This window comes from Chrysochloris asiatica, unplaced genomic scaffold, assembly GCF_000296735.1.
Source record: "Chrysochloris asiatica unplaced genomic scaffold, ChrAsi1.0 scaffold00135, whole genome shotgun sequence".
NCBI classification, from domain to species: domain Eukaryota; kingdom Metazoa; phylum Chordata; class Mammalia; order Afrosoricida; family Chrysochloridae; genus Chrysochloris; species Chrysochloris asiatica.
The window spans coordinates 4,311,495-4,334,612 of NW_006408653.1; the positions used below are offsets into that span (position 1 = coordinate 4,311,495).

A 23,118-nucleotide genomic window follows, 5' to 3' on the forward strand; every position below is an offset into this window, starting at 1 on the left:
TGGAGGGGCCGAGACAGCAGAGCCCAAGAGTCCTTCACTAAGCTGAGCCCAGGACAAGGGAGCAGCATCCTAGTGATGCCAACCCACTGTCCCTCCATCCCACCAGCTCAGCTGACCCCAGGGGCAGGCAGGTACTTGGACGCCCAGCAGCCTTGATGAGGTCTGCTCTGTGTCCTCTGTGAGATTAAGACCCTGGAAAACACCGAGTCAAGAGTGAGTATAAAGCACTGCAGCCCTACCCAGGGAACAGTGAACATGAGGCGAGGGCGATACACTGGGAAGTTTAATTTACACAGCAGCCACTCAGGGCCCAGAAAGAGCCTCAGAGAGCACCCCACTCCTCCCCCTGGGAGACCAGTCCTCACAAACCCTTGGATGGGGTTCTCTAGGTTGTGCACAGAATGCTCCAGTCAAAAGGAGATTTGGGAATAAGGCTGTCCCCAGGTTGGGGGAAGTCCATGGCCTGGAGATGGTGGGCCAGGAGTCTGAGAAAGCAGTTCATGTCCTGGACACAGTCATCAGCCTGGTGGCCCTAGAGGAAGCCCTCCCGGCGGAACTGTTCCTGGAGAAGGGCACGGTACTGGTCAAAGCCCCCATCAACCCGGGTGACTCCACCTCCTTCACACACCCACAACTCCTGGCACACCAGCCGGATGAAGCGCTCATCATGGGAGACCAGAATCACACCACCCTGAAAGAGAAGAGAGCAAGTTGCGCTCAGGGGCCCCGAGGGATGCTCAGTGAGGGGAATGATCAGCATGAAGGCACACTCACCCTGAAATTGTTGAGAGCACAGCCCAGAGCCTCGATTGTCTCCATGTCCAGGTGGTTAGTGGGCTCATCCAGAATGTAGAAGTTGGGGCTGGAAGGCAGAGTCCAGGAAGTTATGGGGGGCAGAGGGAGGAAAGGAATTTCTTTGATTTGAAAGTGAGGATTATTTTCTATTGGACAAGAGGGGAAGACAGGCAGGCAAGAGCTCTAGAAAGTGAGGCCTCACCAGGGCATGGTCATCTGAGCAAAAGCCACCCGGCTCTTCTGTCCCCCAGACAAGCTGGCCACAGGGCGCATGGCCAGTTCTCCAGAGATGCCGTATCGGCCCAGCTGGTGACGATATTCCTCCTCTGGTCGCCCTGGAAGAGGCCCCACCCCATCATGTGAGTTCCTGGCCCAACTGCCTGGCTTCACCTCCGTATGCCCAGGTCCTCAACCTAGATTTGGGCTGGCTACTCAGCACCCACCCCCAGGCAGGTCTAACTACTGGGCTCAGCTCTGCCCTACTCCCCTCAACTCAAATCCGTAACACACCAGGAAACTTCCGTGCCAGCAGTTCCACAGCGCTAACATTCAAGTCTAGTTGCTCCACATGGTGCTGACTGAAGTAGCCAATCTTCAGATTCCTATAGGCAGAATTGAGAAAAGGGCAGAGACGACTGCTGGCTATAAAGGAGTAGAGCTACAGTGAATGGGTACAAGTATATGAGATGAGGGTGGGGTCTTACCTGTGAGCATGTCTGATGCCCTGAACAGGTGCCAGATCCCCCATAAGCAGCTTTAGCATGGTGGATTTTCCAGCTCCATTCTCCCCAACCTGTAAGAAGAAACCTGAGCACCTTAAGGAGTAAGCGCATGTGAGACACAGAGGGGAAGATGAGAACGGGTCTCTGGTAGTCACGAAGCATTCAACAAACAAAACACTTTTAAGGACCGATAGAGAAAAATGGAATAAGTAAAGTATAAAGAGAACCAATAATTGAGTGCCTACTGAGTGTTGTGGATTGAAAGATCCCAACACTTGGGAAGTTTGGTGCCAATATCTCCATTTTAAGACTCCTGGTGTGGCACTGTATATGGTTTCTGCTTCTCAGAAACCCTATACAGGGTTGCTATGAGTCGTTGTTGACTCGCCAGCCCTTCACAATGACAACAACAATCTCCATTTTAAGGATGAGGAAACTGCTTAGAAATTGTTATGGGTTGAATTGTGTCCCCTACAACATGTTGTGAATCCTAACCCCTATGGGGATGAGTTGTGAGAGAACATTAGTGTAGGGTGTGCCTTAAGGCGAATCTTTTTAAACATAAAGTGAAAAGATGGGGAAGAGAGATGCCAAGCTACGTGAAGAGTGTCCAAGAGCAGAAACTCCTGCAGAGCTGTGAATTTGGACTTGCAGCCTCTGTTTGTTAAAGCCTCCACGTGTGGTCCTTCTCTTATAGCAGCACCAGAGAGCTACGACAGTAACCAAGCTAGGAAGGGCGGAGCCAGGATCTGAACTCTGATCCATGTTCTCTCTCTGTGTCACACACAACAACACCAAGTATTAATAAACCACCACATGTTAGCTTTATTTTCTGGGCATGAGTGTCCCTATGAGGCTAGTGGATGGGGCAGTGTCACTATAGCAAAGTCTCTGGTCCAGGCCTCCTGCTTCCTGCCTCCCTTCCCTTAGCAGACTTAGTTCTGGAGTCAGTCCACACTACCTGGTGTGGGAGGAGAGTCCCACAAGGAAAAGAGAAAGGGGAAAGGTAACCTTACCACACAGATGCGAGACTCGAGATCAGCAGAGACGGAGAGACGGCTGAAGATGACATGCTTAGGATCATAGTAGAAATCCACTTCATCCAGCTGCAGGATTGGCGGTGAGAACTTCTCAAATCCGTCAGGGAACCTGCAGAAGGTGGAGGTGAGGAGCATGGGGAAGACCAGAGAAGACCTCCCACACCAGCCCCTCAGGCCAAGCACTCACTTCATTACCACCTCTGACTCTTTGTCCACAGGTTTCAGTTCTGGTCTGAGGAGAGAGAGAGAGTGGGCTAGCTTGAAGACTCTAAAAATATAACTTTAACTGTAGTCATTGCACAGTTAATATACACCTATTCTTTACTTATTATCTTGTTATCCAACATTTTGCACTGACAACAGTAAAAAATTCACTAGTTGACAATTTTATGGGTTAATGACGTACGTCTGGTAGTAATGAACACCAGGTTACTAGGCGAGAATAACACTGGCTGTGCTGGTTAAGGTTATGTCAGTTTGATTGGGCCATGATTCTCTGTGGCTTGGCAGTTATGTAAGGATGTAATTTGGCAATTATGTAATGGTTTAGTCTTCCTCTATTTTGTGATCTGATGTGGTCATTCTCCACTGTCATATAACACTGATTTTTGAAAAATCAGGTCTTTAGGATCTAATCATGTCAAGGTGGAGTTCGGGGTGTATAATCAACAAAAAAACCTTGAAGTCCTACTATCTAGATGATATTCTTATGGAGGCTATTCTACTAGTGCATTATGTACTGCTGAAAAAGAGAACTATCCTTTGGTAGCCGCCCCACATCTCAATGAAATTATCATGCAAATCAAAACCACAATGAGATCCCATTTCACTCTCCAGAATAGCTAAAACTAAAAAGGCAGACAGTAGGTGTTGGGAAGAGGGAGCCACACTAGAAGCCGCTACTCTAGAAAACACCTTGGCAGTTCCTCAAAAATGCAACAGAGTTACCATATGATCCAACAATTCCATTCCTAGGTATAGACCCAAAAGAAGTGAAAATATCTGTCCATGCAAAAACCTAGATGAGGGAGGGGGTGGAAGAACAAGGTAGACAGGGGAACACTGAGCAGGTTTGCATGGGCTAAATGGGACAGAGGTAAATAGTGATGCATGCTCAACCTTAGAACAACAGGGCTCTGGGATACAGGGATCAAGGGATAGTCTGAATGGGTAAAAGAGGGGAAATAATGTTAAGATGCTTGACTATCTTATGAATATTGGTTTCCCTTGCCTACTATTGTAAAATAGACACTTTTAGTAGGACAGAAAGGAATGTCAGGAAACATGACTACAGAAAACTTGTAAGCCTGTCTTCAGCCTATAAATGATTGGAATACCTAAAAGGGGTTCTAAAACTTGCCCAGTGAAATAGACCTCTTGCAGAGCCTTTGCAGTGTATAGGACCTTAGGTGGAATCCTGAGCCCCATCCACAGCCTTCTGAGATGGGACATTCCCACTAGGAAGGACAAGCAGACCACCCTGGAACAGCTAGAGCGACAGAAAATACATCTTCAAAGAAAGATCATCAGGAAAAACCCAAAACAAAAGTATGAGCATGATTGGCTACTACAAGAACAAGCAGCTGTTCGCTGGAAAGCCATCAAGGAAAGCAATAAAGTTCCTTCATGACGAATCGCCCTCTAAAACTGAAAAAGGGAACACATGAGCAGGCATGTAAGCTTGCTGTTGACCACATTGGTCTACTGGTGAGTGGAAGAGGGGGAAAGGCAACAATGAAGAAATGGCCTGAGTTCAACCATGCTCCACAGAATCCCGTTGAGCTGGAGATGAGAGAAGAGGAAAGGCTGGTTGGTTCAAAGTGTGGTAAGACCTGGGGGCACCTGAGCCCATGGACAAGGACATAACCACAGAAGGCTAGGGCTGAGAGTGAAGCATCCAGCTGATATGAATTGAGGGGAGACACACAAGAACACCCAAACTTGCAGATAGTACCCATTTGACCTAGGCTTGATGGCTTGATAATCAGAACTCGACTATGGAAGATAACAAAAAAAAATTTTTTTGATAAAAGAAATGAGGGTAAATTGCTACAATTTTATGAGCTTGACCTATACTCATGGAGGTAGTAGCTCAAAATACCAACAGAGAAGGAAGGAGTCTTCACATCAATTATCAATGCTATCCCTTCTGTATACAGGGTAGATAGGGACAGGCAACTTAGACATTGCTTACTTAAGATGAGGGGGCAATAAAGGCACGAAGTGACAGGCTTACAAGGTTTCAAAAGGGAGTTTAGTTTAAGAGTGTGTGGGGGAAGAAAGAGTCCCCACTGAATAGTTTTCATCTTGTCTAGATGGGTCTGGTGAAAAGAGATGGGGATAAGATTCTTATGATTCAATAGTGAGTAATTGTTATCATGACTAATTGCGACTGTCACAATTGTAGAGGTAGAAATTTTGTAACCCAAACGGGGGAGTAGTTACTCTTACAGTCCAGAAACAGAGGACCCTAGGACCAGCAAGGGAGAAGAGCACAAGTGGAATGCTTGACCCCATCCAGAGAAGCAACACCACAACAAATGGAGGCAGAGATGGGGACATGGAAAGAGAAAGCTGCTGAGGACTCTAGATTCATGGAAAAAGAGGAACTCTAGTTTCTTAGAAAGAGAGCTAGTGGCCAGGAGGCAGGCTTGCAGAATGTGCCCTTTTGTGGTTTAAATTATTATATATGCCTGAGTGTTTTAAAAAAAAAAGCTAAAATGAATAGAGAGAAATATTGTTAACTGATGGTACATGGAGGGAATTACAATCATTGTAATGATACAAAGTATATGCTTTGTTGAATGTAAAACTGATGATCTGCCCTGTAAACTTGTACTCAATTCACAACAAAAACTTAACAAACTAAAGTATACAAAAAATTAAATAAAATGAACTTTACAAAAAAGACGCAAATATGGAAAGTTGCCATGTTGGTGGTCCAGTGATACCCATTGGAGTTGGCAACCAGTGAATGATGAATTCTATCTCCCAACGTTCTGACCCAGCACAGTTCTCTGAAGCAGAACTAACACTGCCTTGGTCCACCATCCTTATCTCTCTTAGGTTGCTGTTTTTATTGTTAGGTGCTGTGGAGTAGAATCATAATAGCCTCAGGTTTCCCAAGCTGTGAATCTTTAAGGCAGCAGGTCACAATTTGCTTTTTTCTATTGAGACACTGGTGTATTCAAACCAGGACCTTTGAGTTAGCAGCTGAGTGCTTTGCCATCATGCTACCAGGGCTCTTATTTGGTTTTTCCATTTCCTGCCTTGTTCTCCTCCAGTGTGCTGTCTGTTCAGCTACTGCCACAGTGAGTGATCTTTTCTAAATAAAAGTATGCATATTCTAAAACTGTGCTGATGGTTGCACAAGTTTGAATATATAAAAGGCCACTGAATGGTAGACTTTACATGAGTTCATTTTATGGTAAGTGGAACATCACTATTCATGAAAGCCAAAAGTAGCAACACCCAAATGGCCATCAACTGATGAAAGGATTAACAAAATGTGATATAACCATACGATGAAATTATTATCTGGCTATAAAAAGAAGTGAAGTACTGACACATACTACAACATGGATGAACCCTGAAAACATTATGCTAAGGAAAGAAACCAGATACATATTGTATGATCCCATTTATATAAAATATCCAGAAAAGGCAAACTGCAGAGCTAGATTAGGTAAGTGGTAAGGATTAACCCCAAGGACAGGAAAGCAAATTAAAGGAGAGACCTAGAATGAGAAGACAAGGGTGGCCTGCAAAGTGAGGGAGGAAGTTAAGAAAGTCAGGAGTCAGGGCCTGACCAAGTACATGATACTCACAGTTTCTCCAGCATCTTGAGCTTACTCTGCACTTGAGAGGCCCTGTTGGCATTATAGCGAAACCGATCAATGAAAACCTGTGAGTGGAAGGGTATGGGGGCTGATTAGGCACCTCACTTCCCCACCTCTGACACCCCTGGGGCAGAGCCCTAAGTCTGCCTGCCCCACACCTGAATGTGCTGACGATACTGCTGCTGTGCCTCATATTCCCGTTGCTGGTTGAGCCATCGCTCCTGCTTGCTCTTGATGAAGGTCTCAAAGTCTCCCCGGTATCCATCCAGGCGCTGGCTGTGCAGATGGATGATGTCTGTGGCGATGGCATTCAGGAAGTTGCGGTCGTGAGAGACGACTAGGATTGTGGAGGGCCATGTCTGAGGGGGGTCACAGGATGGCAGGCCCAGTTTGGGAGGGCAGTCAGCCCTTAGCCCTACAGGTGTCTCTTAGAGGCAAATGTACCCCAGACCCACCCGTGTGCCTGCAGGCACTCACCTGCAGATAATTCTCCAGCCACAAAATGGCCCTGACATCTAGCATGTTTGTAGGTTCTGGAAAAGGAGTGAAGGGGCACACATTTGGGGTTGAAGAACCAGGGGTCTGGATGCTATTGCACTTACTTCTGCCAAAGTCAGAGTACCCATTCCAAACTCACCATCTAAGAGCAGAAGATCTGGCCTACAAGAAAAAAGTAATACAGGCATGAGGCTTTAACAGGCCACTTCCCAAGAACCAAGACCCATCCACCACAGGACCCCAGGCTCAGGTCCCAGAGACTCACCTAGCAAACAGGGCCCGGGCCAGGGCCAACCGCATTCTCCAGCCACCTGAGAACTCCCTAAAACAAGACAGGGCCACATCAGGGGGAAGGCTCGCCGGGGCAGGTGCAGGCAGAGCCAACAGTGTTCAAAGCCAAAAATGGCAAGGACCACTCACCGGGTGGGCTGATGCTGCATTTTAGGGGTAAAGCCAAGCCCAGCAAGAATGACTGATGCCCTAGGAGTGAAGAAATAGAATTATGTTCATTGAACATGAGACAAAAGGGAAAGGAGAAATCTGAAGAGGGGGAAGGAGAACTCGCATACCTGGCAGGTGCCTTGTCAGCCTCAATCTCCTCCAATTTGGCATAGATTTCCACTAGCTGTGTAGCTTCGGAGCCTTCTGCCCTGGGGACCGGGGAGAAGGAGGAGAGCAATCAGCTGGAGGGGGGCAGTCTAGGCAGATGTCCTGCACCCTATACGATTGGAAGGTGGGCCACTGACTTGGCTTGTTGCTGGTTCAGGAATAGCATACAGGAGGACTTGTCCCAGGAAGTGAGGGCAGTGGACACTGTGGAAGGGACAAGGGCTTTAGAGTTGTAGGTTCTGCTGCTTGCTAGAACTGGTGAGAGTTATGGAGTGTGACAGTTAGGCAGACAATCTGTGCAGGGCACCTGCAGCCAGCCAGTCCCTAGCCTGGACTGCTCACCTGCCAGAGGCGACCAGGGCACTGAGCTCCCGCTCCCGACGCAGGAGGTCCTCTCGCACAGTGTCACTCTCTAGCACACTCTGTAGGGCTGGGGTATCATCACCAGCAACCTCCTGCTCTACGTGCAGCACGGAAATGTGGGCGGGAACCCGCAGGCTCCGAGTGGCCAGCATCTTTAGCAGAGTTGTCTTTCCTAGACCATTTCGCCCCACCAGCCCATAACGACGGCCCCAGGCCAGATTCACATCTGCACCTGTCAGCAGTACCCTGCAGGTGTGGTGGGAAAATAAGGGTGTTTTAGAGATTGGTGCATAGCAACTTTAAAAACAGAGAACTAGCACTGTTTTAGCTCCATATCATCCCTCCAAATTCTCCTTTAATTAGAAAAAGAATGCCACTCCCACTTCCATGCCCTCACCTATCTCCAAAAGACACATCAAAGTTCTCAATTCGCACATCGTAGGATTTGTTCTTGCCAGATGATTCCAAACGACTCTCTTTTCTGCTGCCTGCCTGACTGGCTGATGCCTCTTCCAGGACTCTTTTAAGGGAGAAATGGATGACTTTAGCATTCTCACCCACCCAGCTGAGACTGCTCTGCACTCTTCTGCTTGGAGTCATTGTTCCAACACTCACAGGGGGTTGCTAGTCTTGAGTGTGTCCTTCTCTGAGCGCTTCTCCTGCTTTGCCTTCAGTCGAGCCTCAGCCTTCTCTAGCTTCTTTGCATTCACTGTCTATGGGTTGAAACACAATCATTTCACCCTAGGATGTAAGCTCACAAAGGAATTCCCAGACAGAACAACTCAAGTTAACCCCTTTCAACCCGCCCATGATGAACAAGACTTAAAGTTTCAGAGAAAGAGATAATCAGAAATCTTTCAGAAAGATACTCCAATAGCCAGACAATCATTCCCCAGCCCATTCCTCACCGAGGACTGTTCCCTCTTTAGCAGTCCTGGAAGTTTGGTGTCACAGTCTGTAAGTGATAAGAAAAGCAGTCACCTTCTTCCTGAGGGAAGGGAAACTAACATTTTGAGTGACTAATATGATCCAAGTACAAACACAGTTTCATGAAAGCCTTACAAATCTGGGGATAGCTAGCTATTCTCTTCTTCCCACACCCTCCCCCCTCCACTCCCATTTCAAAAACAAACAAACTAACAACACCCAGAAATAAAGATACAGAGGCTAGGGCACATAAGCGCAAGTTAGTAAGTTGCAAAATTGCAAAGTCCATCCAGCCTCAAGGCTCAAATGATTCCTGGCATACCAAAGAGCTTAGAAAACTCCAACACTACTCCCTTTATCTTGGGCTCTTCTGCCCTCAGTAAAGACACCAACTAGCTTCTACAACCTTGTCCTGTGGAAAGGATTGGGGTTCTGCACTCCTGGGGAGCAAGAGGCTGGCTGGGAAGGGGCAGAGACTGAGAAAAGTACAGAGGGCCGCTATATCAATCTTCCCTCATTCTCACCGTAGTTCTCTGTTATCTTTGACAACTGGATGGGGGCGTCCAGTAACACCTGGCTGTTTCCCTGGCTCTGTGGCTCAGCACTTGAGGGTAGGGAAAGATAGTATACAGTTAGGAGTTGAAAAGAAAGCTTCACCGCCAACAGATCTTCTGTCCCACGTCTCATCTCTCGACCATCCGCCCTCTCCCATCACCCGGGCACATACAGGCGCAGAGTGTTGTACATGCGCTGACACACGGCCCTGATGCCCGCGTCATCCTTGCTGTCCCCGGACACCTCTTGCAACAGTTCCCCCACAGCTTCTACCAGGTCATCCACTGACTCGAAGTCCGCGCTGCCGCTGTGCAAAACACCTAGGCCAGATGTGGCAGGACGAGGAAGACAACAAACAATTATCTTTTACAAGCATACAGTTCAGTACCTAATCTGCGGCCCCAGTCCGGACTCCCGACCCAACCGGCCCTTGGGACAAGAGGTCACGCAGAAGAGAGACCCGGCAGCGATCCCTGGCACTGTCCTCCCTTAGTCTTTACCCCGACCTCTTCTTCTGCCTTTCCAGCCCGTTGACTCGGTTTTGGCTCACCCGTCACATAATCGAAGACCTGTCCGTCAATTTCGGGGAACTCGCTCCGCAGGATTTCAGCGCAAGTCGCCATGTTCCTGTGGGGCTACCGTCCGCGCAGTCTCCGTTAAGACCTCCGCTAAGACCCGTCCCTTGCCCTTCTCCCGAAATCGCTTCCCTCCTTCAAGAGTGCATGCGCGTCGGTGACGTTTTTATTTAAAAAAAAAAAAAAAAAGGGAACCGCGTGCAGGGAACTCGATAGGTGGAGCGAACCGCGCTGAAACAATGGTGCGCAAGCGCGGTTCAGCCAACGCCGGAGGTTCTCTCTGCGCATGCGCGACGCTTTTTACCGCTGAAAGGTTAGCCACATGTACGGTTCTCGCTGACTTGTGGGAGGTGGCTTTTAGGCTGTGAGAGCATAGTGGAGGGTGGCAAGGGAATTTAGGATTTATCGGTGGGTGGGAACCTCCCCTGCCTCTGGAGACAGGGGCTTGATACTCCAGCCATGCTGGAGTTTATGCGCTTCCCTTGAGGCGCGTGTGCCGCTACGCCTTCAGCCGGATCCATTTTGGAGCCCGCCGAAAGCTTTGCTGACTCACGTCAATCCAGAATTTCTGCTTTCAGAAGCAATCCTCTGAGCGCCTGTCTTGTTTGGGTCCTCAGGCCTTGCGGACTTCTCAGCCCAGCCTGGTGGCCACAGGACCTGCGCTTGGTCCTTTTCACACATGTGAAGCCAGTCCCGCCGACCTCTGCCCGCTCCCTGCGGACAGGCAAGACAATCAGGGACTACATTTGAGTCTCCCAACGAGAATTTCGGATAAAGGACTGATTCCTCACAATGGCAATATTTAATCTGTCAAGCCTCTAGATCTGCTAACCTAATAATGTAGGAAATAGAGCATTTTAAGTGACATCACAAGGATAAAACGGGAAAAACTCTGACTGGGAAACTAATGAACAGGCTTTCCGATTCGAGAGAAAAGTGAAAATGCTAAGGGAGACCTATCGATTATATTAAGACTCATAAAGCAGCATCAACCAAGCATAATGAATGAACCTTGTTTGGATCCAGATACAAGTTGGAAAAATTTACAGGTGAATTGCATAAAGTGTGAACTCGGATTGCATGTGATATTCAGGGACTGACCATGACTTGGTAATTGTTGAAGTTGGGTGACAGAACATGTTATGTGCCGTGGAATCGGTACCGACTCATAGTGACCCTGACCCTGTACAGGGTTTCAGAGGCTGTAAATCATTATGGGAGCAGAACGCCTTATCTTTCTTCTGTGGAACAGCTGGTAGTTTTGAACTGCTGACGCTGAGGTTAGCAGCCCGATTTGTAACCACTGCTCTACAGAATGTTAGAGCTCATTCTACTTTTGTATATTTGCGATTTTCTAGAACAGATCTTTTGTTTTAAAAAGGCTGAAACCAAGCAAGAGAAATCGGACGTGGCAAATCTTTTATCTGCCCCTAAACAACATAGTCCTGGTGTGGCCTGTGGGTTAATGCGTTGCACTGCAAAGGAGGTTTGAACGGCAAGGTCAGTGGTTCAAATTCACCAGTCGCTCCTAGGAAACCCTATACAATGTCGCTATGGGTTGAACCAACTCATCAGCACTTAATAGCAATAACACAACATAGGGAAGTCCTGGTGTAGCACTATGGGTAAATGTGCTAGACTGCAAAGTTCAAGCTCACTAGCCGCTCCTTGGAAACCCTCCTCTACAGGGTCGCTATGGGTTGGAACTGACTTGACAGCACTTAGATCAACATACAACATGGATGATGGAACATTTCCTTCAGGCACAAGCTTACCACACCATATTTTAGAGGTTGGAATAGGCCAAGGAAGAATCAGATCTTTTCTTTTATTACTGATCCACCAGGTTTAAGGAAAGCCAAGGTAAATGAGAAAAGGATGAAAGAGGTCAGTTTGTCAGATCACTGGAAATACAAAAGTAAACCTTGTTAATCTGCCTAATTGGAGAATACCTGAGTGAATTATTGAAAGACTCTCTAACCTCAGGGAACTAGGGCCATATGGGGCTGCTTGCCCTCAAGGCTGTTTTTTTCTCAAAGGAACCAGGAGATTTGGGGCCAGGCCCTTTGAGGATAAAGGCTTCCATAGCTGAGGAGAAACCTAGCAATTGAGACAAGGAAAGAGCCTTGAGAGGCCAAAACAGAAAATCCTACCCAAAGCAGGCAATGTAAGAAATGTGGGAAAAGCAATCCTCCTAGTCCCCCTTTCCCCATGTAGCTACCACATCAACACTTAGACAACTCCACTCTACAGAGTTTATTGGGTTTATAACTGGACAAAGTCACACATGTACAAAATGAAGCTCACACTATCCCAAAGCAGAGTAGGGACTGAGGGCTGGGGATCCTTTACTGGCCTTTGGGGAAGCTCCGAGGTGAAGGGCAGCCAACCCTACCACTCCAGAGAGATGTGGCCACAGGGACAGGAGGAGAGGGGGCCCACCTGGCTTTGGTCACAGAACTCATGCCTGGCACAGGGCCAGTACAGACATGGAGGAGCAGGAGCACCAGAACCTCCCCTGCCCAGGGAGTCCAGGGACTGCTCCACCAGTCCTGCTCGCAGTGGGGTTGGTCAAGATCTAGACTTAGGAACTGGTGCAAAGGGAAGGCAGCAAAGCAGGAGAGGGGAGGAGACACTGATGTGTGGTAGCTGGGGGCACCTGGGCCTGTGGAGAGGGTGGCTGGGGGAGGTGGGCTAGCTGCCACTGGGTAGCTAGCAGCGGGTCTCATAAATGCCACTGCGGCCAATGTAGCGCACCCATTTGATGACGTCATGGTCGCTGTAGTTCAGCTTCGGCTCAAACACCTTCAAGTAGCGCACCTTAAGGCCAGAAGGTGCAAATGGCACCTGTGCAAGAGACAGCTCCAGTTAGGAATGTGGCCTTCCTCTCAGAGCCATGCTCTGGGAAGTTCCACAGTCCTGCCCTAACATATCTCCACTGTAAGTGTTTGAATGGTTGGGATCCTGAAAGAAGCTGGGGTGGTGAGGACGACTCAGTGGTTACTAAAGTATGTATAAGAGTAACAAGCAATTATCTTGGGTTTGAAGTCATGCCTGCCTGTGTTTATCAGCAGGAAAACAGCAACTAAAGAATGGCTTTAGAATATATTCATCCTGCTCCATATTATGAACTTAAAAAATAAGAAAAGTATGCATCCAACATGCACAAAGCAAAGTCAGCCCATTTTCCGGTGAGTAAACTTTGTGTTTTACTTGGCAATCACATAATCTAAGCTTTTCCACAGAACTGTTTTACAATTGTTATGTGCCATGGCGTCGCTTCCGACTCATAGCGACCCTGTACATGGTCTCTGAGGCTGTAAATCTTTATAGGAGCAGAAAGCCTCATCTTTCTCCTGCGGAACAGCTGGTAGTTTCAAACTGCTGACCCTGAGGTTAGCAGCCTGATTCATAACCACTACGCTACCAGAGCTCAGAACTGTTTTACAATAGCCCATGACAAATCAGGTTGTAGTCTACGTGAATACAATTTCACCTAAGAGGCCTGAAGGGTTAGAAATGGGCCTAAGAATTACAGTCACTGATTCTCTAAGTCTCAGTGTCCTCCTCTGTAAGGTACAGGTAGATCTGAATGCTCTCGGTTCTTTCCTAGCACTCCCTGCAATAGGCCCGCCCCTCTTCTGCCATACCTCAAAGTTCATGGAAATGGGGGGTCGAGCCCATTTCTTCTTGTCGTTGGTGGGCAGAAGCTCAATTTCTGCACTGATCTGCGATTCCTTCATGCCTGCCATTCGCTTGATCCTGGGAACACAGGGGCAATGAGCAGCAAGTGCCCTTGGTAGCCATGAGAAGTTTCAAAGGGGAGGGGTACCCTACTTGGGCCGGGTGCAGACAGGCCGAGAGCTTGTGGGAGGTGGCAGGGCAAGGAAAAGTGGTCAGGGTCCTGCCAACCACTTGTTATGCAATGTTTAGTTTGTTATTCCTATAGCACTGGGCCACAACGTCTGCTTACGTATGTGTGCATACTACCCCTTGCTTTGTCACAGAATTATTACAAGGATAAGTGGGGAAACATTAAAGCATCTTGAAAAATGTAATGCATGCATGTGTAGACATATACAGAGGTGTAAGGGCTCAGAAGGGAAGCCAAAACACAAACCATGCCCCTACACGCACCCATACACTCAAAGGAGAAAAGCTGAAACTTAGTAAGGTCATGCTAAGGCAGCCTGAGCCCAACTATGGCCTCATGAAGAAAAGACTCACTTCCAGACGATGGCATTCTCACTGGCTTTGTACTTGGCCTTGCCCTTCATGCAAATCACCTGCACCCCGCTTGTGTTCAGGGGAGTCGGGATCCTCACCTAGAAGTGGCATACCTGTCAGGGAACTCCAACGAACCCCAACATCAGCTACCCTTACACCTGGAGACAAGTTCTTTCTCCTCCCTAAGCCCCTTGTCCTCACCTCAATCTTTTGGGCTAGCAATGAGGGCTTAAAGTTGGACTTGATGACCACCTTGACCTCCAGCTTAGTGCGCCCCACTTCCCGCACCAGTGGGATCACGCGGAAAGGAAGGATGATGTCCTTGGTGGTGCGGTACCTTTAGAAACAGGGAACAGCAAGGTTAGCACACAGAGCCTGCCCTGCTCCCTCTCCTCCTGCTGCCAGCAGCATCCCCTCCCTCCTCACACCCTCAGGGCACCTCATGAGCTCAAATTCTCCATCAGGAGGGATGAAGCTGATGCTGCGTTCAGAGTCAAACTTGCTGAGTCGAACACACTGGTGAAAGGTGCAGTCATCGATGGCAATTGATTGCTTCCCGCTGCAAGAAGGGGCAGAAGAGGACTCCTCATTGGCACAGGAGAGTGGCAAGTGTCAGGTTGGAACATAACTCCACCCCCAGAGGATGACAGCCTGGGCAAGGTTTGTACCAGACTATGGAAAGCTCCCAGGAAGGCAGATTTCTGACCTTGGGGGTCACTGCCCCAGTGTTAGGGGCTCAATGGAATCTTTGCCAGCTTGTCCTCTCAAGACCCCTGTTGCTTGGGACCCAGATGTTGCAAGCCATCAGTCTGTATAAAAGAGGTCTGGGTCTTGGGGACCAAACAAAGGGCTTACTCTCTGAGGCCAGCTAGCACAGATGCCAAGAACAACCAGGCAAGCAGTCTCTTAGGAAAAGGAAGTTTTCCTTATAGTGGAAATGAAAACCAGAAGGAAGTTGTGGTTCATCAGGCCCAGTCTGCCCTCTGAGGCCCACCCTCTCCCATGCCTCAGGCACCTCTTGCTTGTCTCATCAGCTGTGCCCTTGCCCTGCTTCTCAATGACAATCTTGTCATTCATCCCAAACTTGCACTCAGGCATGCCACTCAGGTAGCTCTTCATCACCACCCGGCCTGACACATGGGCGCTCAACACCTGTCCTGGAGATAGACCAATACAGGGGAGCTGTTTAGTCAGGCAGCATCAGGACTAGGATTCTGCTCCAGCCGCTCTCCAGCCTCATCCTGAAAGCCCTCACCCTGTGGGGACATGAGCAGGTTCACACTCTCCAGCACATCCAGGAAGAGCTCATTCCGGCGATACTTGATGCCTTCTCGCCGCCAGCCGATCTGCCCTGTCACCTGGCTGGTGATCTGAGACTGCTCTTCTTTTGTCTATGTGGAGACAGAGACTAATAGCATTGGCTTCCTTCCTTTCTCCCTTCAATCACCCTGTCTCTTATTCCCATTCTTTCCTTCTAGTTTCCACCTTGTACTCCATCTTCCCCCATGGGGCAGAGCAGGGCAGGGGGAAACAGAAAAGTTGCAAGGGCAGAAGCTGAGGGAGCAGCTTACCTGATGCTGGAGGCCACAGAGACAATGAAGTGCCCACAGGAAACAGCAGGCGAGTACAGATGGGAAGAGGCAGCAGAAAAGAAAGAAAAAGATCTGAGGCTTGGATCCTAGAGGGCGTCCCAAGTTCTCTACTCCTAAGGAACACCAGGCCTCCAGAATGCCACACCCTTCCCTTCCCCCAATGCAGAAGGAAACGGCTTAGCTGAATTCCTGGCAAGAGATGCTGAGCTAGCTGCTCCTGGGTGGGAGAGGGCTACACAGCGCAAACAGGCCACTAGTCATGGCAGGAGGCTCAGACCAGCACTTCCTGTATCGGGCAGGCTCATGAGTCAGCTTGGACAATGCTCAAGGACCAGCTGGGATGAGCTGAAGTTGGGCTCTACCCTCTTTGTGGCCTTCACAACCCAAGTACCTGGCTCTTAATGCCCTGCTGAGTGATGAAGGTTTTCAGCGCTCCTGTCTCAGAGTTCTGTGGATAGCCAAAGTCCAGGATCTCTGCAAAAAGAGTGAACCATCAGCCCCTGGGAAAAGCACAAGGCTCCTTCATGCCAACCCTCCCTTGACCTGGGCATATCTAGCCAGCATAGCTCTGCAGGACAGTGCGGAATTATCTGCATAAAACCCTTCCAGCTTTCTAGCATCTACTCTGGGATTTGTGTTTTGTAAGAAAACATAATAGGCAGAAAAGCCACAGGCCAGTGAGTGTGAGGTCAAGAGGCCCTGGGTCCTTCGAAAATAAGAGATCACTGGGAAAGTGGAAGAACTCACACTTATACCCTACAGAGGAGCAAATGACAAATGAACCCCCAAGAGGCCTGTAATATCTCACCTTTCCCAGGCTCTGAGGCAGTTGTTGAGATGGGAAGCTGGGAGGATAGTGAACCAAGGGCCAAACCCCAAAAGTAAGAGGATGAAGTCTGTTTAACTGCAGGAGGCCCAGCCCCAAGCCCCAAAGAGTTAGGCTCCTAAACGCATGAAAAACCAAAATTTCTCCTACCCCACCTCTGTGGCCTGTATCTGTGTTCCACTTCAGAGCAGATTTTGGGTCTTGCTTTGGCCTACTTAGGGGCATAAGACTCTACCAAGACCCAGACACTCAGAAGAGCAAGTTCAGAGGGGCACTGAAGCCTCCAGGCCATGCTCAGTCAGGCTCACCCCACCCTCGGCATGCTGCCCTGCTAGCCTCACCATCCAGCAGTTCATATATGAGCACAAAATTGTTCTTGATGTTCTCTTCACTGATCTTGCCAAAGTAAGCGGCCATTACGTCACACATTTTATAGAGGAATTCGAAGACCATGGCAGCGTTGACATTCTGCTTGGTGACAGCCGCCAGCCAGATGTTGGACCGCTTAACATGGAAGAAGCTGGTACGAGCGATGTTGGTGACGGGGCTGCGCACCTGCTGCCGGGCATGGATAACATTGACCCGAAAGGCATCCACTGCATTCCTCCTGAGAGAAAAGGGCACACAGGCTGCTCAGCATCAGGCAAACCTCATCCCATGGAGCTCAACCGAAGCGACCAACAGCCCCACTCTCCTCAGTGCTGAAGTCTGCCACTCACTCTAAAGCCAATGCCTAAACCACTAAGGTGGTTCCTTCATATGACTCCCAGTGCAGGTATGGGGGGAAGACCATAGCTGGGCTGGTGTCAGAAGGCTGTGACAAAACAGGAAGTCAAGTAGCAATGACAGCAGGGCAGCTATCACCTCAATGTTAGATTTAGGGAGGTGTGTCCCTAACTCCTGGACCTGGCCTCAACTCTGCTAAACCTCAGCTGCTACCTCTCTAGCTTTCTAGTAAGCTCCACGCCCAGATAAGAAAGAGATCCTGTTACTTTTCCAATCCTCCCACTAGTGAGCCCTCCAGTGGGGGGCTAACTCCTGAAGTTTGATAAAGTCTACAGGACTTCGGATAAAGCTCCTGGGGGACTTGTGCTAGGGGACGCTGGAGCTGTGCCACCCATTTCTTGTCCAGCACCCAATTCCAGGATAAGTGCAAGGCAAAAACAAGATGAGGGAAAATGATGGGGGGGAAGGACCCCCCCCACCCACCTGTGCCTGGGCGGCAGCTTGACAAGCCGCTTACCTATTGCTATGACAGCCAATGAGATGGGATGAGAAAAATGGTGCCAGCAAGAAGAGTGACAGCAACGAGAGAGAGGGTTAGACACATGACACACTGGGGTGGGCAGCACACACCATGAGGAACAGCAAGAGTAGAAAGCACAGTCAGGCATGCAGGGTGCTGTGTGTCTGGGCTTGGCTTACTCAGGACAGGTGCAGGCAGGCCAGGCAACGCCACTACTCCAGCACATGCCCCTCCACCAGTCAGTCAAAGGACTGATGGGCTACAGTCACCATGGCCAGGCCACCGAGCCCAGCCCATCAGTCAGGGAACCAAGGAACTGGCAGTTCAGCAACAAGTCCATTCTGTGACTACTTATCTCAAACTCTTCAAGCAAGAAAATCAGGCCAACAAGAACCAGAGAATCCTCATCGCATTAGAGCTGCTGAGGCTACGACATGTCCCCTCAGTCAGGAGAGAAGAGTGGTGAGCAAGGTGGAGCAGAGAGATAGATAAGGCTCCTTAGTAAGGCCTGAGGGACCCACGACAAGGAGCTATGCTGGGTCTGCTCAGATAGGCCAGAAAGGGCAGCATGGCCTTTCTACCTTTTCCTCAATAATTCTGGTGTGCCTCACTTGCCACAACCTCTCTTCCAAGGATGGCCCAAAGGAACTGAAACCAGGTGAGAAAGCAGCCTGATTCTTCTTGAGAAAGGGAGAGGTGGAAGAGGGTTCTACAGCCTGGAGAGACTTTCAAGAAAATCCTGTGATGGCTCCCAACCAGGAGAAGGGCTTTTGAGAACAAAACTTAGATTCAGTACCTCCAGCCTGGCCACTAACTCCACTCTCTGGAGATCTCTCCTCCTCAATGGAAGAACCAACCTGCTTGGCAAGAGCAACTGCCTCTAGCAACCAGGTCTGCCATGAAGGGAAACAGGAGGCAGGAAGGGCAGGAGTCCCTCAGTCTATGGAGGCCATACCATTCCACATATCTCACCTAACAGCCTGCAAGCTGGCTGTAAGGCTAACACCAATGGACCCAAAGCTGGACTAGCTGAGCTTTCAGGATGCAGTGAGGGAAGGGGTGGGCCAAGTCACCTCTCTGGTGGGAAGAGACCTAGTCTCGCATGCTGAGGAGGGTGGAGAGGGCTGGGCTGGCAAGGGCACAGCTGGCTCAGCCAGGAGACTCACCCGATGTCATCTCGGTAAACCCGGGAGATGAGCACCTCCCCTTTGTGATTATAGATGAACAACCCTCCAATCATGGCGGCAGCTCAGTCTCCGCAGCCCATCGCTCTGAGAACAGACCTAGGATAGAGGCAGAGTAAGGGAAGCCCTTGGAACCAGCCCTTGCCCACTTGTGAGGCTGTGCAGGTCACTGGCTGGGCTTTTTTTCTGACTCAACCCCATCGGCAAGTGACCCAGCAGCACTTCCAGGCAGGCCCCTCCCTCTGCCAGGCTCCAGTTCCTGTTTATCCCACACTGGAAGGGAGATAAAAACTGAGAGAGCCTTGGGCCCAGGGTTCTAAGACCATTTTGACGCTCCCTTTTCTGGGGCTGGGCCAAGCAGAGCAGCCTCCTCCAGCTCTTCCCAGTGCTGAGCTCAGCTAGGATCCTTTTGGGCCCCCTCCTGTGCAGACTCTCACTGGGCTCCAGTCTGAGTCACTGCAAAGACCGCCTGCCTGCAGCTGCAGGAATGGCGGTAGAAATTACTCCAGATGGCTCAGGCCTGGCGCCTCGGGCACTCTTAGAGCACCCAGGCTCTTAGCAACACTACTCTTCCGTGAAGGTGGCAGGGCCTGAACCGCTGGCTCTCTAATTCACAGAAGCCTTAACATTCCAAGAAAGTGTGTGCTGGTGGGGGGAGGAGGAGGGAAAGGAGGTCTCTGGCCCTGCCATGGATCCTGAGTGTGACTCTAGTCTCTACCAGGCAGTCAGATAAACAGGGAAAAGAGCAGCGGAGAAAGGCCCCTGACCTGACAAACAACACTTCAATAACCAAGCTGCTTATTAGTTATTTCTGACAACCCTGCTTTCAAGAGCTCTAGAGTGCAATAAAAACAAGGGCGAGGAGGGGATAGGTTGATAAAATGAAGAATTCCTGCCAGCTGAAATTCAGTGATTCCAGACCCACCAAGGAACTCATGTCTAGCTTGAGGCATATTGGAAATGCCTGAATTCTCCATATTATTTGGGTCAAAAGAATTTATAAGAGAAAAAAGGGGTTAATTTGGCTTTAGATTTCCTGGATTAGCCCTGGTATTAATTTCACAGCGGAGACTTTAGCAGGCTTTTTCCTAAACTGAAAAATACAACATTTGTTTTATTTAAAATAAATAAAGCCTTCACGGTCTGTCGTCTCCTGGACCAGTGAGGTTTCTCAGGATGGTGGACACATCCCACCCCTCAGTCCCAAAGAGCCTAGGTAAGGAAATGCAAAATGGAAGTAGAGTCCGTCCTGGGCAAAGAACCAAGTCCACAGGTATCAAGTGGTAGGTAGCTCCTTGCACCAGACGAGCAGACATGGGGCCCTGGGAAGAAGTGGGATATTGGGCAGCAACAGCCAGTGCACTCCAGCAGCCACCTCACAGCAGCAAACGGGCTGGTGGGGGCACTGGGAGGAAAGCGTTTGCAGACTGGTAAACGTTTTGAGGGGGGAAACGGGCATGGAGAGAGTGACAGTGGTGAATATGGGGCTGCTGGGGAAACGGGAGTCGGCCTTGGAGTACAGATGCAAAGGCATGTTAGGGCGGTGGACTTTCTGCCCTAGGGCAAGGGCTCCCGCAGAAAAGACGGTGTCGTGGGGTGCGGGGGATGTCACAGATCTGAGTAGTAGCCGCTGGATGTCACAAAACTGAGAGGAGGGAGTGCCTCGCGGGCGAGGCTTGTCAAAGTCCTAGGGGGTGTCACTGTCCTAGGAGACGGGGTAAATTATCCTTGCGCTGAGAGAAGGCACAGAGGGATACGGGATTGTCACGATTCAATTGAGGGGACAGCCGCGCGGTACCCTGCTCTGATAGGGTTCTAGTAGGTCTCCCTCTCAAGAGAGGCGCCTGCGGGTCAGGTGTAGGGCACCGCTCCCCGCCCGTCCTGCAACCGCGCCCCGAGCGCCCCCGCCCTGCCGTCAGCTCCCTCCCGGGTCTAAAGACTGAGGTCACTCCCGGGTGTGGGCAGCTTTTCGCGTAGCAGGGAAGAGTAAAGCTGGGTGGCAGGGTAGGCAACCCACGGCGTCCCCCACCCTCAACCTGTAAAGCTAGAGCCCGAACTCACCTGGTGTCCGTGGCACCCGTCTCGGCCCAGCCACTCTCCCGATCCCAAGATGTCCGCCCGCCCCCTGCTCGCCAGCCCGCTGCCTCGGCTTTCACCGCAGTGCCGCGGCCCCGCCCCGGCCTCAGATGCGCGTGCGCACCTGCTCCCACCCGCCCACCGCGCAGACTACAAATCCCGTCAGGTCTCTCGGCATTCTCACTTGCAAGTGTATGCTAAGCTTATCAAAACTACAATTACCGACTGCCTTCGGGAATCGCCCCCGCCTTCCGGGGATAGGCGTGGCTTAACTCGTCACTCCTTAAGTACACATCCCAGCATACACCGCTCCCCCGCCCCACCTGATTCTCCCCACTGAGCATTCTAGGAATAGTAGTCTCTGCAACGCTTTCCGTGCCTACTTAAGTATTTTGAAAACGTTCAGAGGATTAGAGATGTTTTGCTCAAGCCCATCTGTTAAATCTGGAATTACTGTATACCTTTTCTGTCTCCAGAGTTCGAGGATTGGTTGTCCTTTACACACACACAATTTTTGCTGAATTTTACAGCTTTTTAACATCGCCTCTGATTCTCACAAACTTTTCATTATGTATTTATTACAAACAAGAGCCATTTCCCAGGGATCAAGATCCAAAAAGAGGTATAAGAAGGGAGGATACAAATGTTAAGTGCCGTTGAGTCAGTTCTGACCCATAGCGACCCTATATAGGGTATCTGAGGCTGTAAAACTGCAGGAGCAGAAAGCCTCATCATTCTCTCCAAAGTGACTGGTGGGCTTGAACCGCTGATCCTGTGGTTCACAGTCCAGTACTTATCCTACACAGCCACTGTGCTCTCAAGGAGACAAATACTTGGAAGAAATTCGTTAAAGCTTTTCATAAATGTGTCTGTGTTCTACCTCAGCTATGTGACTATGAGCTCAAGGCCAAGAGCTGTGTGTCTTCAAGTGACAGGCACATATGTTGCTTAGAAATGTTTGGTTAGTTGAATTTAATTGGCTATGGGATTTGGAACCCCCTCTCTGGTGAGCACGTAAGCTTCATGTCCAAGCTGAGAGGAGGACACGGAGCTAACCCTCAAACAGAAAAGATCTGCTTGGCTCTTGCAGAACCTTGAAAGAAATCTATAGGCTCTTCTCCATCTGTGACAGAGATACCCTGCTGCCTTCCTTTCACAGGGTTAAGCCAGTCCTGGGAAGAAGGGCAAAAAAGAGTAAATCTAACTAGCAAATCTTACAGCTTAGCTTTCTTTTTTGCCAGAGGCTAGAAAGTGGTAGGATGAAGATCTAGCCTCCTCAAACCATGATTCCAGCCCGAAGCCACTCTGTGACTGAATCCAGGTGAACTAGTACTCAAGGCATTACTCCCACTCCTACCTCTTCAAGTTTTATCTTCCACACATAGCCTACCTCTTGCCACCCAGTCAACTCCAACTCTTAGCAACCCTATAGAATAGAATAGAACTGCCCCCCTAGAGTTTCCAAGGCTGTAAATCTTTACAGAATCCGACTGCCATTTTTCTCTTGCAGAATGTCTGGTGGATCCAGACCATTAACCTTTTGGTTAGCAGCCAAGGGCTTTAACCACTGGGCCACCAGGGCTCCTATCAATTTAGACTAAAAAATAATAGTAGTAGTAGTAATTATTATAATAGCTACCATTTATTGAACACCTACTCTACTGTGTGCCAGGCACTGTGCTAGGCACTTTTCGTACAATATCTAATTTAAATCCTCACAACAACCCTGTGAGGTAGGTATTATTATCATCATTTTACATACAAGGGAACTTGAGGTTCAGAGAGTTGAAATAACTCTCCTAAGGTCATACAACCAAAAAAGTAGTAGAGCTGGAATTCAAACCAGGACAACCTGACTCCAAATCCCATGCTCCAATGAACTAAAAGTAAAGGCAGAAGGGAGAGGGAGGGCCAAATTCAAGAATGATTGTTAGAGTGGAATGGCTATGATGACTGGTAAGATAGGGGAGGAAGGAATGAAAATCCATAAATGTTTCTAGCTTGTTAGTCAGTGTAGAATGTGAGGAAAGTAACCAGGATTGGA

The 23,118-nt window shown here is 49.4% G+C and overlaps 2 protein-coding genes across 5 annotated transcripts; both read right to left on the bottom strand.

Annotated features, from left to right (window-relative positions):
* Positions 1-268: 268 nt before the first annotated feature.
* ABCF3 (ATP-binding cassette, sub-family F (GCN20), member 3) lies at positions 269-10,086 on the bottom strand. Of its 2 annotated transcripts, none has more exons than XM_006869793.1 (21): positions 9,899-10,086; positions 9,521-9,668; positions 9,318-9,397; positions 8,775-8,821; positions 8,482-8,579; positions 8,264-8,386; positions 7,846-8,112; positions 7,464-7,544; positions 7,315-7,374; positions 7,160-7,216; positions 7,034-7,056; positions 6,874-6,929; positions 6,555-6,755; positions 6,385-6,461; positions 2,745-2,789; positions 2,534-2,666; positions 1,500-1,588; positions 1,306-1,397; positions 998-1,130; positions 775-862; positions 269-691 (listed from the first exon to the last, which is right to left on the bottom strand). In XM_006869793.1, the coding sequence occupies exons 1-21, from the start codon at positions 9,969-9,971 to the stop codon at positions 533-535; spliced, it is 2,130 nt and encodes a 709-aa protein (XP_006869855.1). In that variant the 5' UTR covers positions 9,972-10,086; the 3' UTR covers positions 269-532. The 2 variants fall into 2 exon arrangements, with proteins under 2 accessions (XP_006869855.1, XP_006869856.1); XM_006869794.1 differs by having other exon boundaries at positions 272-691; positions 9,539-9,668; positions 9,899-10,005.
* A 2,078-nt stretch (positions 10,087-12,164) lies between these two features.
* On the bottom strand, positions 12,165-21,169 carry AP2M1 (adaptor-related protein complex 2, mu 1 subunit). 3 transcript variants are annotated; one of them, XM_006869795.1, is made up of 12 exons: positions 21,060-21,169; positions 18,981-19,097; positions 16,910-17,175; positions 16,134-16,216; positions 15,722-15,727; positions 15,406-15,541; positions 15,166-15,307; positions 14,590-14,709; positions 14,352-14,487; positions 14,151-14,248; positions 13,574-13,685; positions 12,165-12,770 (listed from the first exon to the last, which is right to left on the bottom strand). In XM_006869795.1, exons 2-12 carry the CDS (start codon positions 19,052-19,054, stop codon positions 12,636-12,638), a joined length of 1,308 nt encoding a protein of 435 aa, XP_006869857.1. In that variant the 5' UTR covers positions 19,055-19,097; positions 21,060-21,169; the 3' UTR covers positions 12,165-12,635. The 3 variants fall into 3 exon arrangements, with proteins under 3 accessions (XP_006869857.1, XP_006869858.1, XP_006869859.1); XM_006869797.1 differs by lacking the exon at positions 15,722-15,727 and having other exon boundaries at positions 12,192-12,770; positions 16,910-17,063; positions 17,103-17,175; positions 21,060-21,140; XM_006869796.1 differs by lacking the exon at positions 15,722-15,727.
* Between the last annotated feature and the right edge of the window lie 1,949 nt (positions 21,170-23,118).

Excerpts from the sequence above, each read along its gene's own strand:
- ABCF3 (XM_006869793.1), bottom strand. The coding sequence starts at position 9,971 with ATGGCGACTTGCGCTGAAATCCTGCGGAGCGAGTTCCCCGAAATTGAC. Across the intron at positions 6,756-6,873 it reads GGCTGGAGAATTATCTGCAG|ACATGGCCCTCCACAATCCT; the intron begins GTGAGTGCCTGC and ends GACCCCCCTCAG. Across the intron at positions 2,790-6,384 it reads CTCAAGATGCTGGAGAAACT|ACCAGAACTGAAACCTGTGG; the intron begins GTGAGTATCATG and ends CTCTCTCCTCAG.
- AP2M1 (XM_006869795.1), bottom strand. The coding sequence starts at position 19,054 with ATGATTGGAGGGTTGTTCATCTATAATCACAAAGGGGAGGTGCTCATC. Across the intron at positions 17,176-18,980 it reads GTTTACCGAGATGACATCGG|GAGGAATGCAGTGGATGCCT; the intron begins GTGAGTCTCCTG and ends CTTTTCTCTCAG. Across the intron at positions 15,308-15,405 it reads CCTGCTCATGTCCCCACAGG|GACAGGTGTTGAGCGCCCAT; the intron begins GTGAGGGCTTTC and ends GTCTATCTCCAG.